Below are 13,022 nucleotides of genomic sequence, written 5' to 3' on the forward strand. Positions count from 1 at the left end.
TAAGTAGTTAGCATACAAGTAGGCTGCTTTTTCTGTTTGCATCGATATTTTTCATGGGCTTTGCTTAGTTATTCTTTCTTCTTTTTTACCTATTCTATTCTCCTTTTAATTTATTATGTATAAGCTGAGTAGGAGATGTATTGAACCTAATCCCTTCTCTTGTTACCTGTAATTCATAATGTTTCTGTTGTCTTTATAAAGCTATGAAGTTGCTCCCAGGTCAGACAGTGAAGATGAAAGTGGCTCTGAATATGAGGAGGAGGTATGTGTCTTTAAAAAAAGTACTGTGGCAGGTAATACAGTAAAAAACAAGTACTCACTCCATGTGATATTTTCCTTTTTTTCATAAGGAAGAAAGGGAAAGTAATAGCAGATGTCTAGGTATTTTAAGATTAATACCATAGGAAAAGTAACTGGGTTTGTAAGTCTTTTCAGTTCATAGCAGTTGCCCTTTATATGTGCTATAAATGCCTAACTGGTAATCCGGGTTAGGAAAAGTAAATATTTTACTCTGACTATTAATAAGCATGAACCAGAGAATATAAGCCGGTTTCTGTTTTAAAATATATGTCAGAAAAGGCTGTATTGTGGCTTGGTGCTGAATGAAGTTAACATCTTTAATGTTTATGCATTGGAGGTTTTATTGGCAATTCTGAATAACACAGTTATTATTTATATATTTATTAAAAAGCTAGGGATTATGTCAGGGATTTAGGTTCAGACTGTTCAGGGTATGCTTATTTGATTCACTACTTTAATGGTGATTTAAATACTGTTATTACAAAAATTCTAGAAAGAATCTTGAAGTTAAAATTAACACACACAAAGATCCCAACCTTGCAGGGTCATAATATTAGATACTGTGAATAATCAATACCGGTACTTGCATAGCATTTTTCAGACAAGTACTTTCTAAAGGAGAGGAAAACTGAGGATTAGAGAAGGAGCCTGTTCAATCAGCAGGCTAGTAGCAGAACTAGGTATAAAATTCAGATCTCCTAAGTCTAGCAGTCTTTACAATACTAGACCAAATGACCACTGAAACTGACTGAACTGTATGATATTAAGGTACGTGCCTTTGTAGGACTAATTACTGCTAATGTAATTCTACAAGATGCTCAGTATTAAGGTAGTAGGGGAGGGCCTGATACCTGTCAGATTCTAGGAGGAATGTTAAGAGAGGTGCGCCCGCGTTTTTAGCACAGACTTTTTAGCAGCAGTGTTGTTTGGAGCTGTTGTTAATATATGTCAAAAATTATCTTGCTATGCTGCAGTGCAGTTCTGTTGCAGAATAGGTGTCAGCTGAACTTTGTGATTCAGGTTTCTGTCATAAAGCATTGACCAATAAAAGCTACCACTGTGTGAATGCCAGTTCAAAGTATGACTTAGGAAGATGCTGCACTTCAGCACCCCTGTTCTTTTTCTGCATTCTGTAGGATGATGAAGAAGAATCAAGCAGGTTAGAAGCAGATGAGAAGATACTCCTGGATCCTAACAGTGAGGAAGTTTCCGAAAAAGATGCAAAGCAAATCATTGAGTGAGTGTTCTTTAGGTGCTGTTTTTCGTTAGGAGTTGTGATTTCTTACAATGGCATTTCCCAAGAGTAGCTTGCTCTAGATTACAGTGAGTTGTGGTAGCTTCTCCGGCATGAACATCTGCAGGAGAAGGAACATGATCATGTGGTATTAATTGTGTACAATTCATAAAGTAGCTTGCTCCCTTTGGTGTACTCACCAGAGTTGGGGATTTGCACTGTTTCTTTAGACACACATATGTGAGCTATGGTCAAAAAACCTGTTTGTGGGAATTCACTTTAGTTCTTTTTCTGCTTTCCAGGACAGCCAAACAAGATGTGGATGATGAATATAGCATGCAGTATAGTGCTAGAGGGTCTCAGTCCTACTACACTGTTGCTCATGCGATCACAGAAAGGGTGGAAAAGCAGTCTTCTCTTCTTATTAATGGCACGCTAAAACATTACCAGGTGAGAAATCATTAAAACATTAAAATATTTAAAACTTGGAATTATGCTCGATATTTCAGTGTGGTATTTCAAGTGGCAAACTGAAAATTTGTTAAGAAATACAAGATCTCTAGTAGGCTAGAATTTGGAAATTACATGGACAGAGCAATGACAGTTACCTATCACAGGTAACGTTTCATACATACTGCTTGAATAATAATAATACCAACTTTCTGCATAGACCTGTAACTTTTCTTTTCATTGCAGACCAGTAATATTTTGCTTTTGCTATCCTTTTCATTGATCTGGAATTTCAATTCGGCTTATCATTTGTGGTGGGTTAACAATATTTTTCTTCTTCCATTATTTAAAAGTTTAGGATTTTATTTTTTAATTAACATCCTAATATTTTAGTGCAGTGATAGATAAAATTTGGAAACAAGCAAAAATACTGTACTGTGGAAGTTGATGTCTCATATTCTTTGCAGACCTTCAGTGGATTTAGTAACTAGGAACCTCTGTATGCTGACATAAGCTAGATTCATGTATGATTGAAAATGTCCTTGGTACATGTTTTCAACACTTCTGCTGTTGTATAGCTTTCCAGGAAACTCCAAGAACCTGCATCTTTTCTGCAGTCAGAACATTATTTCTACGTCCACATAAAATAAAGAATAATATTTACCAAGATGTCATAAAGACGTGTATCTATTTCTGCTTGCAGAGAACTGGGAGGAAGACTTGTTTCCTAAGTGTGCAGAGCATCATGATTACAGCCGCTGCTTCCTATGCTCCTCAGTATTGTCATCTATTACAATAGCTTGTTTAAATAATTTAAAAGTCAAGAGCTGAGCTGATTTCTCTTTTCAAAGCATTTTAGTATTTTTATATGGGGCTTCTCACTGTGAGACATGGTGGAAAAACAAGAAGCAATGAACAAAAGCCTGAAACAAGAGAGTTCAGACTGGATGTACAGAAGAGGAGAGTGCTGCTGTAGTGCAGGGGCTCAGACAGGTTTTACCTAGGAGGTTTTCAGTCACTGATCATATGAAGCCTTGAGCAACCTGGCCTCAAGGCTGGACCAGCTTTGGCAGGGGATTGGCCTAGAGACTGCCTGAGGTCTGTTCCAGACTGAATAATCCCATGATCCTACTTGTTCGTAGCAAAACTCCATCTGAATTTGAATTCTGTTGTGAATCCTTAGCACTTCCAGGTGTCTCACTGTGAGCCCTCAACAAAAAGAGGAACGTGTCATTCAGGGACTGATTTTGAACATGATTGGTTAAATAACTTTTCTGACACCCTTGAGGAATGCTGTGACTAAGACAAGATAGAATCCAACAATATAGAAAAATATACCACTTTCTCAGCTATGACACCCTCTTTATTTTTGCTGCCTCATTGTCAATATGTTGTGCAGCTTGTGCACCCAGTGAAGTAGGGAGCCAACAGATGCAGTCAGCAGCCTTCTTTACTGCATAATCCTTATTCGTTGTCTGGGAAGGTTTACCGGATGTACTAAATGAATAGTGTAGAACAATACTAGTTTGATGGCCATATTGGCTTAAAATGCTCATGGATGGGAAATTAAGATTGCAATAATTCCTTTACTTCCTGAGTTGTAATTACTTGCGGAACATAGAAATATTCTTAAATTACGCAGATCTGTGTTTTGCAATGCAATTTCCCTGTGTGCCACAAAGCAAAATAATTCAGTCTGTGGAGTTACAGACACTAACAGGGATTACCAATTAGAGCAGGTCCTTTAGCTGCTCGATGTGATATCTAGCAACTGAATAAGTAGATTTGTTCTTTATGGTTTCTGTTCTATACAGTAATTGCACCAGATGTAAGAGGCACACTTGTCTAAGGAGCTTTATGTCAAGAGTGTTGAGGCTTGGCTTTGGTTGTATCAAGAATGTTCTGAAGGAGACTGTTCTGCAACTCTCCCCTTCACTCCCTGTATTTCCCTGTTCTCTAGATTTTATATGCTTTTTCCTTTTCAACTCTTTTTCTGCTTTTCCATGTTTCTTACTGTCAAGTTTGGTCAGATTCTTTCTTCCTTCATATCAGTATATGTCAGTGGAGAAAGTAGAAAAGACAGTTTGCCTATTGTCAATTCTGAAGCTACTTTGTAAGTTTGACCTATGGTTGCAGAACAAATTCTGATCAATTCTTGGTGGCCTGAGTATTTAATACCTAAATATAAATGAATCTATATAATTTTTTTTATATATATAAAGCCAGTAAATTGGCAACGTTATTTTGGATGCTTTCTTGCAGGGACAACAGAAGGTTACTTGAAGCCTGTAGTGTTTTCTCAGGCCTCTTAATTTACTTCCCTCTTCATGCATGAGACACACCAAAAGTCTGGATCTTGGAAGCAAAAATTTACTTTGCACTTGCATGAGTAATGTGATAACACACGTAGGTGAAAGTCTGTGTGACAAGGGAATAATCTGAGTCAGTGCTTTCTAGCAGTACTCCTTTGAGTGTGGAACTCTGTTACGTAGACATTTCTTAGCTACGGTATTTTGGCTTCCTTCCAGCTGTGGGATTTTATACACAAGGCATAATTGGCCAAAGGGGGCCCTACTCTTACATGTGGAGGTATGGACAGCAGACACGAAATCGACATGTGCTACAAGAGCTTTAGCATATCAGCGATGCAGTTGGCAAGTGTGAGGCTTACATGTTTTGTGCAGACTTGATGGGTTTAGTTTTGAAAGATTTGAACTGACTCAGGCAAATGGCACGAAATACACACACAAAGTTTAACATTTGACAGTGCTGAAATTGAAGAACAAATTCTTGTAATGTTAAATATTTATCAACCTTATATGTGAGTGCCTGTCTTGCTTTGTGTGCAGTACAAAAAAACCTCCATGTATGCAATCTGACTTACTATTATGGGCTCTGCTCAACAGGAGTGATGATTTCTGTATAGCTGTTACCAGAAATTTATCTTGTTTGGTTTTTTTTTTGGTGGGGGGGAGGTGTTAAGATAGCCAGGGATCCCTGTGCATGTAGTATAATTAAAGGAAATACAATGTCTAAGTAGGCAAAGACATCAGAGCCTTGGTTCTGTAGCACTGGTGTTAATCGTTTGTGTGGGTTTTAAATAACAGGAACTATTACTCTTCATTTCAGCTCCAGGGACTGGAATGGATGGTTTCACTCTATAATAACAATCTGAATGGAATTTTAGCTGATGAAATGGGACTGGGAAAGACAATACAGACTATTGCACTCATCACTTACCTGATGGAGCACAAAAGACTCAATGGTCCCTATCTCATCATTGTTCCCCTTTCGTAAGTACAAGTAGAGGATCTCTTTCTGCTATTATCATTCTAAGCATTGCAGATTGGTTTATTTGGAACACACACTTGTTCTTCATGTAATGACAAGATGAGGTGCACAGTGGGATTACACTGAGCATGTATTCAGTGTTTTCTTTGATCGTTTCTTCCCAGGTAATTGTCTGGCACTGGAAGGGTGACCAGAAAGCTGACAAAGCACTTGATGCCATTAGTTTCACTGTCCACTGTTTTGGCAAAGCGAGTAGTGAATTTACTGTAATTCACTTGTAAGCCAGGAGAGCGGGATGGTATTTCTTTCATATTACATGTCTGTAGTTCCCCATTCAACTTCTAACTGTGGTACTAAAAATCTGTTGCTTAATTCTTTAAACAACTGGCACCCCATCTGATCCAAGTAATCATACTTTAATGAGGTCAGATGATCTTTTAAGTACTGTATAACTAGCCCTGGATGTAGGCTTGATGAGTGATAGTCACACTTTGGTCAGGTGTCCAGATTATGATTGTTTGTTGTGCTGCCCCCTTTTGCTTTTCCTTAGCTTTCCAAGATGCTGCTTGTTTTATACATTTCTTATAATTCATTTTCCTTTATCCAAAGGTGAGGTGTGGGTTTTAGTGATCTGTACTGCTGTGTTTTAAATAAAAATTGTAAAACTGATGTAGGATATTGAGGGGTTGTTTGCTTGTACTTGTGTGCAAGTAACTTCATTGATGTGCAGAAGTTCCCTGGCCTTTTTGTTAGAAAATGTGTCCACCGATTGTGCTGAGTGTGCAAATGTGTTGTAGGTTTGGGATAAATTTTACTCATGGCCATCTCTTTTGATTTCTTTTGAGGTATCCTGTCTTCTGGCTGTGCTGCAGTAGTAACTGATAACATAAATACCACAGCTGTGCCTAATTGTATGAATACAAATGATGAGGTCTAGTGTGAAAAAAAATGGCTGGGAGAAGATCTATAAAATAAATCAAAATTAAAAATAAAGGGAGAGTGTTATTAATGTCAGATTTCATACAGGCACACTAAAAAATCAGATTTCCTTTAGGTACTGTATAATTATTTTTCTTACATTTCTAAAAGAGAGGAGCTGAAATGTCTTTCTCGGATACATTTTAAAAGCCACCTTTGCCTGCCTTTTCTTAATAGCTAGTACTGCTGCCATCACAGGCTGAGTAAGGGGGGAAAAAAAAAGCAGCAACCAAAAACCTTAAGGTTATTTTTTGCTGCTGTATCATGATAGCAACTGGCTTAGCCATAAAAAACTATTTGTTGTGATCAAACAGCAGAAACACAGTGTGGAAACAGACCTGCATAGTGGCACTGGGTGGCACTATTAAGTAGTTCTACTGCAGTAGAACAAGATGAATTCTATTATCAACTTCATGAGGCTATATCTGAAAAGTTGTAACATCAGTTTTTGCAGGATAAGTAGTGTAAAAGAACTTACAAACCTATTTTTTGTTTAGGGTTATCTTTCTTATCCTTAATATGCTCCAAAATACAAAGATGCACGTAAAATACTAGTGTGAATTGATTTCAGGGAGGCCCCTGAACATAACCTGAAAGAGAGTTTCATACTTTTTTCTGTTTACTCGCCTGTCAGAGATGCTTGTATTTTATTACAGTATATAAAGTGCATTTTTTAAAATATACTGTTAATTATGGGGGTTGATTACATGAAATGTGTTGAAAAGTTGGCAATCACTTTGAAAGATTTATAAAGTTTGACCTGCAAATGACAAAATATATTACTTTTTCTTTATAATCTCTGTGATAGGACTTTATCCAATTGGACATATGAGTTTGATAAATGGGCTCCTTCTGTGGTGAAGATATCGTACAAGGTTTGATTTGCTTTTTATATGATTATAGAGCTGAAGGAATGAGAATAGAGCCAGTTTTTCTGCTGCCTCTGCATGCAGTTCTAAACTGTTTGCTCGTGAAGTTTTGTCATATGTATCAGGTACTAAGCAGTGAGAGTTAATCATACTAAGACGACGACTGTAATAAACTGTAATTACTTTCACACAGTGAAATGCAGAATAAAATTGTTAATTGTCATTGCAAGGCTTTTGATGAGAGTAGTACAGATGATAACTACTTCACATTTTATATATAGCTGAATACTGTGCTGTTCGGCTACTCTAGTAGTGGCATGGCCAAGCAATTTGTAAGGAGACTAGACAGCTAGCTACATGTTTCCAGTGCTCCATAAAGAGAGTTTTACAGTCTAGCAACCGTTTAGGGAAAGGTCTCTGAAGAATTCTGGAATACATTGATGTTTTGTTTGCAGTACTGTAGGATTACAAGTTCATGTCATTGCTCTGTGTCTGTTAATTCATAAAAATGATGTATTTTCTCCATCAGAAGAAAGAGTTAACTACTCACTTCTCTCTCTCTTTTAGGGTACACCTGCAATGCGCCGCTCACTCGTTCCTCAGCTTCGAAGTGGAAAATTTAATGTTCTTTTAACTACTTATGAGTACATAATAAAGGACAAACATATCCTTGCTAAGGTAGTAATGACTGTCATCTCTTAACAGCAAGACCTTCAAGACACCTTCAAATGGTGCATAGCACAAAACACATTTTTGTTTTACTGGGAAGTCTTGAGTAGTTGTTCTGTCCTTCAGTAAAAGTTAAACCTTTCATTTACTTTTCTCTGTTTATGATTGGACTTCTCAGTCATAGCTCTTCTCCCTGTAAACACCAGGATTTTCCTGAATGTGGCCAGGAGACTTAATTCATTTGTGCAGTTCTGTCAGTACTGTATACTTGCCTGTCCTTGGAAAAACATGAGTTTTCTCCCCTCTGCTTAATGGCATTTAACCTAATCTGCAGTCCTGACTTCATTTTTTTTCCCATTGTTTCTAACCTGAAGCTCACTCTTACTAGAGCCTTTCCAGCTATGTGGTCACTTTTCCCCAAATTACTAAATAGTTACCTGTATCATGAGTTTGGTATCCAGACTCTTTACCACACATGGCCCAGTTCTTAAATGTTCACTAACTGTCAACAGGTGTGCCTCAAATCTAATGAATTAATTTGAAAGCTGCTGTACTGTAAGACTGTTTCACGTACACACAAAGCAGACTAAGCAGGTGTTTTGCCATATGGAGAAACCATCTGGTCCTACTGTCCCTTTGTTGTTCATTTTCACTTTATTTCATTCTATTACACACTGTATATTTAGATTATTCATTTTTCCTCTCTAATATGAAGGCAGTGCATTTTCTTAGTGTAATTCTGAACACTTGAGAGCAGTTTGAGACTGCAGCGTTTTCATTCCCCTCTAGTTTTTGCTCACCCTTGCTGAAAGATAGGAAGGACAGCACTATGCCATTCATTTCGTCTTGGGAAAAGGAATTAGTTAGCACCTATGGAAGGACAAACCGAGGCCTTCCTAGTCATATGGTCAGTGTAGCACATGAGTTGACTGCCCATGTTGTAGTACAGGTGCTAACAGAGAGCTTGAGCAACTTTCTTTCAACATCTGCTGTGACTGCATTTAAGCTATCACATTAAGAAGTAGAAACTGTATTTGAAGATGCAGTAACTGACATGAGGTGATTGTAATTATGCTGCTTTGTTCTTGAGTAAAAACATAGGATTAGCTGAAACAAAACTCAGTTCAGGGTTACTGTTGTTTGTTAGCATAGCTATTTTGTCTGAAAATGCTTTTGTCTCTTGTCAAGGTTCTTGTTGCAGACAGGTTTATTTGGAGTTTATGTGGTCTCTTTCTTCCCCTGTGAACTATATTCTGGCCTTGAAGAGCCGGTCACGCTAATCTCTTTCCCAAAAATGGGAGGAATCCACTGTTTGCTGTTGCAATTCAAGTCAGAATTCAGCATCAGATTCAGCATACCGAGTGTTTCTATTTTTGCTGCTTGCAAGGGCACTAGTACTTGGATAATGCTTGGTTTGGCTTTTCTCATAAATGAGAATGGCTGATTGCTTAGGCTTGAAATATTCTTGTTCTGCTCTTGTTCTGTTCAGTTGTTGGGAGGAATTTGACTAAGTCTGACATGCTCGTAACTTTGCCAAATTTTCTTCCTTTTCTTGCAGATTCGATGGAAATACATGATAGTAGATGAAGGCCATCGAATGAAGAACCATCACTGCAAGCTGACTCAGGTCTTGAATACTCACTACGTGGCCCCTAGACGAATACTGCTGACTGGGACTCCACTGCAGAACAAATTGCCTGAACTTTGGGCTCTTCTCAATTTCCTCCTCCCAACCATTTTCAAGAGCTGTAGCACCTTTGAACAGTGGTTCAACGCTCCATTTGCCATGACTGGAGAAAGGGTACTGTGGCTTTTTTTTTAAAAAAACATCAGAAACAAACCAGTTTGGTGAAAACAGAAAGATGCTTATACAGAATGATTAGTGTTTGAACTCTCCCTGGTACTTAGGGAATTAACGTAACCAAAAGCCACGTTTTTTATATAATGCCAGAAAATGTTAATCTCGGTGTCTTTTTTGAGTTGGAATCAGTTTGGTTGTAACATGCAAGTAATTCTTGTACATACTTAACCCTTCATGTGGGAGAAGACATTGTCTAATATACTGAGTTGCCTTGTAATGACTTTTATAAACTTCTGTAGGTGGACTTAAATGAGGAAGAAACTATTCTGATCATCCGTCGTCTCCATAAAGTGCTCCGACCCTTCTTGCTGAGGAGATTGAAGAAAGAGGTTGAGTCTCAACTGCCAGAAAAGGTTTGCAATGAGAGGAGTTGTGGAAGGGGTTTAATACTTTTTTTATGCGTTATGTAATGTTTCTTTTTCAGATTTATTTAACAGAAGAGAACTTCTTTAGCATCTGTTGTTACTGTGGTTTGTTTGTGTATAACTCTGCAAAGAAAGTTTTTGCAACTGAGGAGTATCAGAGGAAAGTTGCCACTGAGGAAGCCTGAATACCTGAAGTTTCTGCATTCTCAGGATTCCTCACCAGTCTTACAGCTTTAATTCTGTCTGTAGTCGTCCGTATGAGACATGCAGCTTGTTTCCGTATAATACCTGCTTTCAAGCTGTGAGTCAGCCGTACAGTGATGGTTAGATTCTGTCCTGTCCCATCCTCCCTCCACTGGGTAGAACCTTTGCCCCCTTAGCTAGTTCACTGAAATCCCTGAAGGACTACTGGACTTTATAAAGCAGGCAGAATATGGTTCTGCATTAATATTCCAGGAGTTGTGTGAAGTGTCTTGTTGAAATTGCAGAATTTTTTTCTAACTAGTGTCTTTTCAGTTCAGAACATAAAATTCTCTTCTGATTTGAAAGATTGTTGTTTTAATCTCTGGGCAAGTCATCTTGCCCCACCCTGTTCTCCTCTGCAATCCTGCATTACTTTTCCCATTCACCCTTCCCAGAATAACAACAGCAACTAAATAAAAAAGTAGATTTGAAGGTGTGCTAGGGAAAATTTGGTGCTAAGGACAACTGATTTAAAACCATACCAAAATGAGATTTTGGTAAGTTATGTTATGAGCTGACTAACACTGGCTGAATGGATGAAGAGCTGTGTACAGATGCTTAGTGACAGTACTCAAAGGAAAGGCTTTTTAAAAAATTCTTTCTCATCTCTATAACGTTGTGAACACTATTACTGTTGTGACTTTCTGTTCCTTCAAATGTCAGATTCTCAGTATCCTGAGTAGCACTTATTTGAGAATGAAACATACATACACTTAAAAATATTACTGAAATCTTTATTTCTATTCAAATTTTTGCCACTTAGAGCCACTGTATTTGATAAATCCATTAATTGGCATTGGAGGAGGAGTATTTAGAAGTTGCATACACATTGGTACTCAGAGGACTATGTTTCTTTCTGTTTCTATTATCTTCTTCACCAAAAAAGCAATTAGTCCAACCATGAGGACCGCACTTGTTGACCGAAGTCTGTTAATGAGTTTCATTCGATCTTAAAATTCTTGGTAAAGAAGCCATTGAAGAAACAGTCACTTCTCTTTAATGAGTTCACCTTTCCACCTTTCTGAGAAGAAAATAACCAGATAATTTTTATTCCATTTATTTAATAAACATTATAGAATCATAGAATCGTTTGGTTGGAAAAGACCTTTAAGATTATCCAGTCTAAACCATTAACCTAACACTACAAAGTCCACCACTCAAACAGTTAAGGGTAGAGTAATAATTAATTTCATGTTTTCTGCTTGGTGGCTGGATTATTTTTTAAGGAAAGTAAAACTAGGAATCATTAAGGTTGGAAAGGACCTCGAAGATCATCACTCCAACCATCAACCCAACACCACCATGTCCACTAAACCATGTCCCAGAGTGCCACATCTACACATTTTTTGAACACTTCCAGGGATGGTGACTCCACCACCTCTCTGGGAAGCCTGTTCCAATGCTTGACCACTCCTTCCATGAAGAAATTTTTCCTAATATCCAACCTAAACCTCCCCTGACACAGCTTGAGGCCATTTCCTCTCGTCCTATTGCTAACCGCTTGGGAGAAGAGACCAACACCCACCTCACTACAACCTCCTTTCAGGTAGTTGTAGAGAGCGATAAGGGCTCCCCTCAGCCTCCTCCAAACTGGACAATTCCAGTTCCCTCAGCTGCTTCTCATACGACTTGTTCTCTAGACCCTTCACCAGCTTCATTGCCCTTCTCTGAACACGCTCCAGCACCTCAATGTCTTTCTTGTAGTGAGGGGCCCAAAACTGGACACAGTATTCCAGGTGTGGCCTCACCAGTGCCGAGTACAGGGGGACAGTCACCTCCCTGCTCCTGCTGGCAGCACTCTTCCTGATAGAAGCCAGGGTGCTGTTGGCCTTCTTGGCCACCTGGGCACACTGCTGGCTCATGTTCAACCATTCACCACAACTCTCTGGGCTTGGCCATCCAGCCAGTTTTTTACCCAGTGAAGAGTACACCTACCTAGGCCATGACCCACCTGCTTCCTTTAGGAGAATGCTGTGGGAGATGGTGTCAAAGGCTTTACTAAAGTCCAGGTAGATGACATGTACAGCGTTTCCCTCATCCCCCCTGGCAGGTCACCAGGAGATAGAAAGAGATCAGGTTGGTCAAGCAGGACCTGCCTTTCATGAACCCATGCTGGTGGGGCCCGATGCCCTGGTTGACCTGCACTTGCCTGTTGAGTGCGAGCGCACTCAATATGAACCGCTCCTTAATCTTCCCTGTCACCGAGGTCAGGCTGACAGGCCTGTAGTTCTCTGGATCCTCCTTCTGGCCCTTCTTGTAGATGGGTGTCACATTGGCAAGTCTCCAGTCTTCTGGGACCTCCCCTGTTAACCAGGACTGGTGATGGATGATGGAGTGTGGCTTGGCAAGCTCCTCTGCCAGTTCCCTCAGTACTGTTGGGTGGATCCCATCTGGCCCCATAGATTTGTGAGTGTCCAGGTGGAGTAGCAGGTCATTAACTGCTTCCTCCTGGATTATGAGGGCTTCATTCTGCTCTCTGTGCCTGTCTTCCAGCTCAGGGAGCTGCATACTCTGGGCATAACTGGTCTGACTATTAAAGGCTGAGGCAAAGAAGGCATTGAGTACCTCAGCCTTTTCCTCATCCTTGGTGGCAATGTTCCCCCCTGCATGCAATAAAGGAAGCTTATGCTTTTTCTTTTAATCACCACTCAAAAGATTTCTAGCCACTCGTGTGGCTTTATTACATGATCTTTTTTATTTTACATAACTTATCAAAAACATAGTGACTGTAATCTGGAAATTGGGTAATAGAAAAAAATGGG

General features: G+C 39.1%; 1 protein-coding gene across 3 annotated transcripts in view; it reads left to right on the forward strand.

Moving 5' to 3' along the window:
* The window catches only part of SMARCA2 (SWI/SNF related BAF chromatin remodeling complex subunit ATPase 2), a 132,158-nt gene that overhangs the window by 56,487 nt on the left and 62,649 nt on the right, over positions 1-13,022 (forward strand). For 2 of the 3 annotated variants that reach the window (XM_075727216.1, XM_075727217.1), the window contains exons 13-20: positions 202-262; positions 1,437-1,537; positions 1,837-1,984; positions 5,114-5,277; positions 7,062-7,128; positions 7,690-7,800; positions 9,350-9,592; positions 9,892-10,005. In XM_075727216.1, coding sequence (XP_075583331.1) covers positions 202-262; positions 1,437-1,537; positions 1,837-1,984; positions 5,114-5,277; positions 7,062-7,128; positions 7,690-7,800; positions 9,350-9,592; positions 9,892-10,005 — 1,009 coding nt within the window. Of the gene's footprint in view, positions 1-201; positions 263-1,436; positions 1,538-1,836; positions 1,985-5,113; positions 5,278-7,061; positions 7,129-7,689; positions 7,801-9,349; positions 9,593-9,891; positions 10,006-13,022 lie in introns of those variants that run through there. The other variant, XM_075727218.1, reaches the window with a different exon arrangement.

Source organism: Pelecanus crispus, chromosome Z (genome assembly GCF_030463565.1).
Source record: "Pelecanus crispus isolate bPelCri1 chromosome Z, bPelCri1.pri, whole genome shotgun sequence".
In the NCBI taxonomy this organism is placed as follows: domain Eukaryota; kingdom Metazoa; phylum Chordata; class Aves; order Pelecaniformes; family Pelecanidae; genus Pelecanus; species Pelecanus crispus.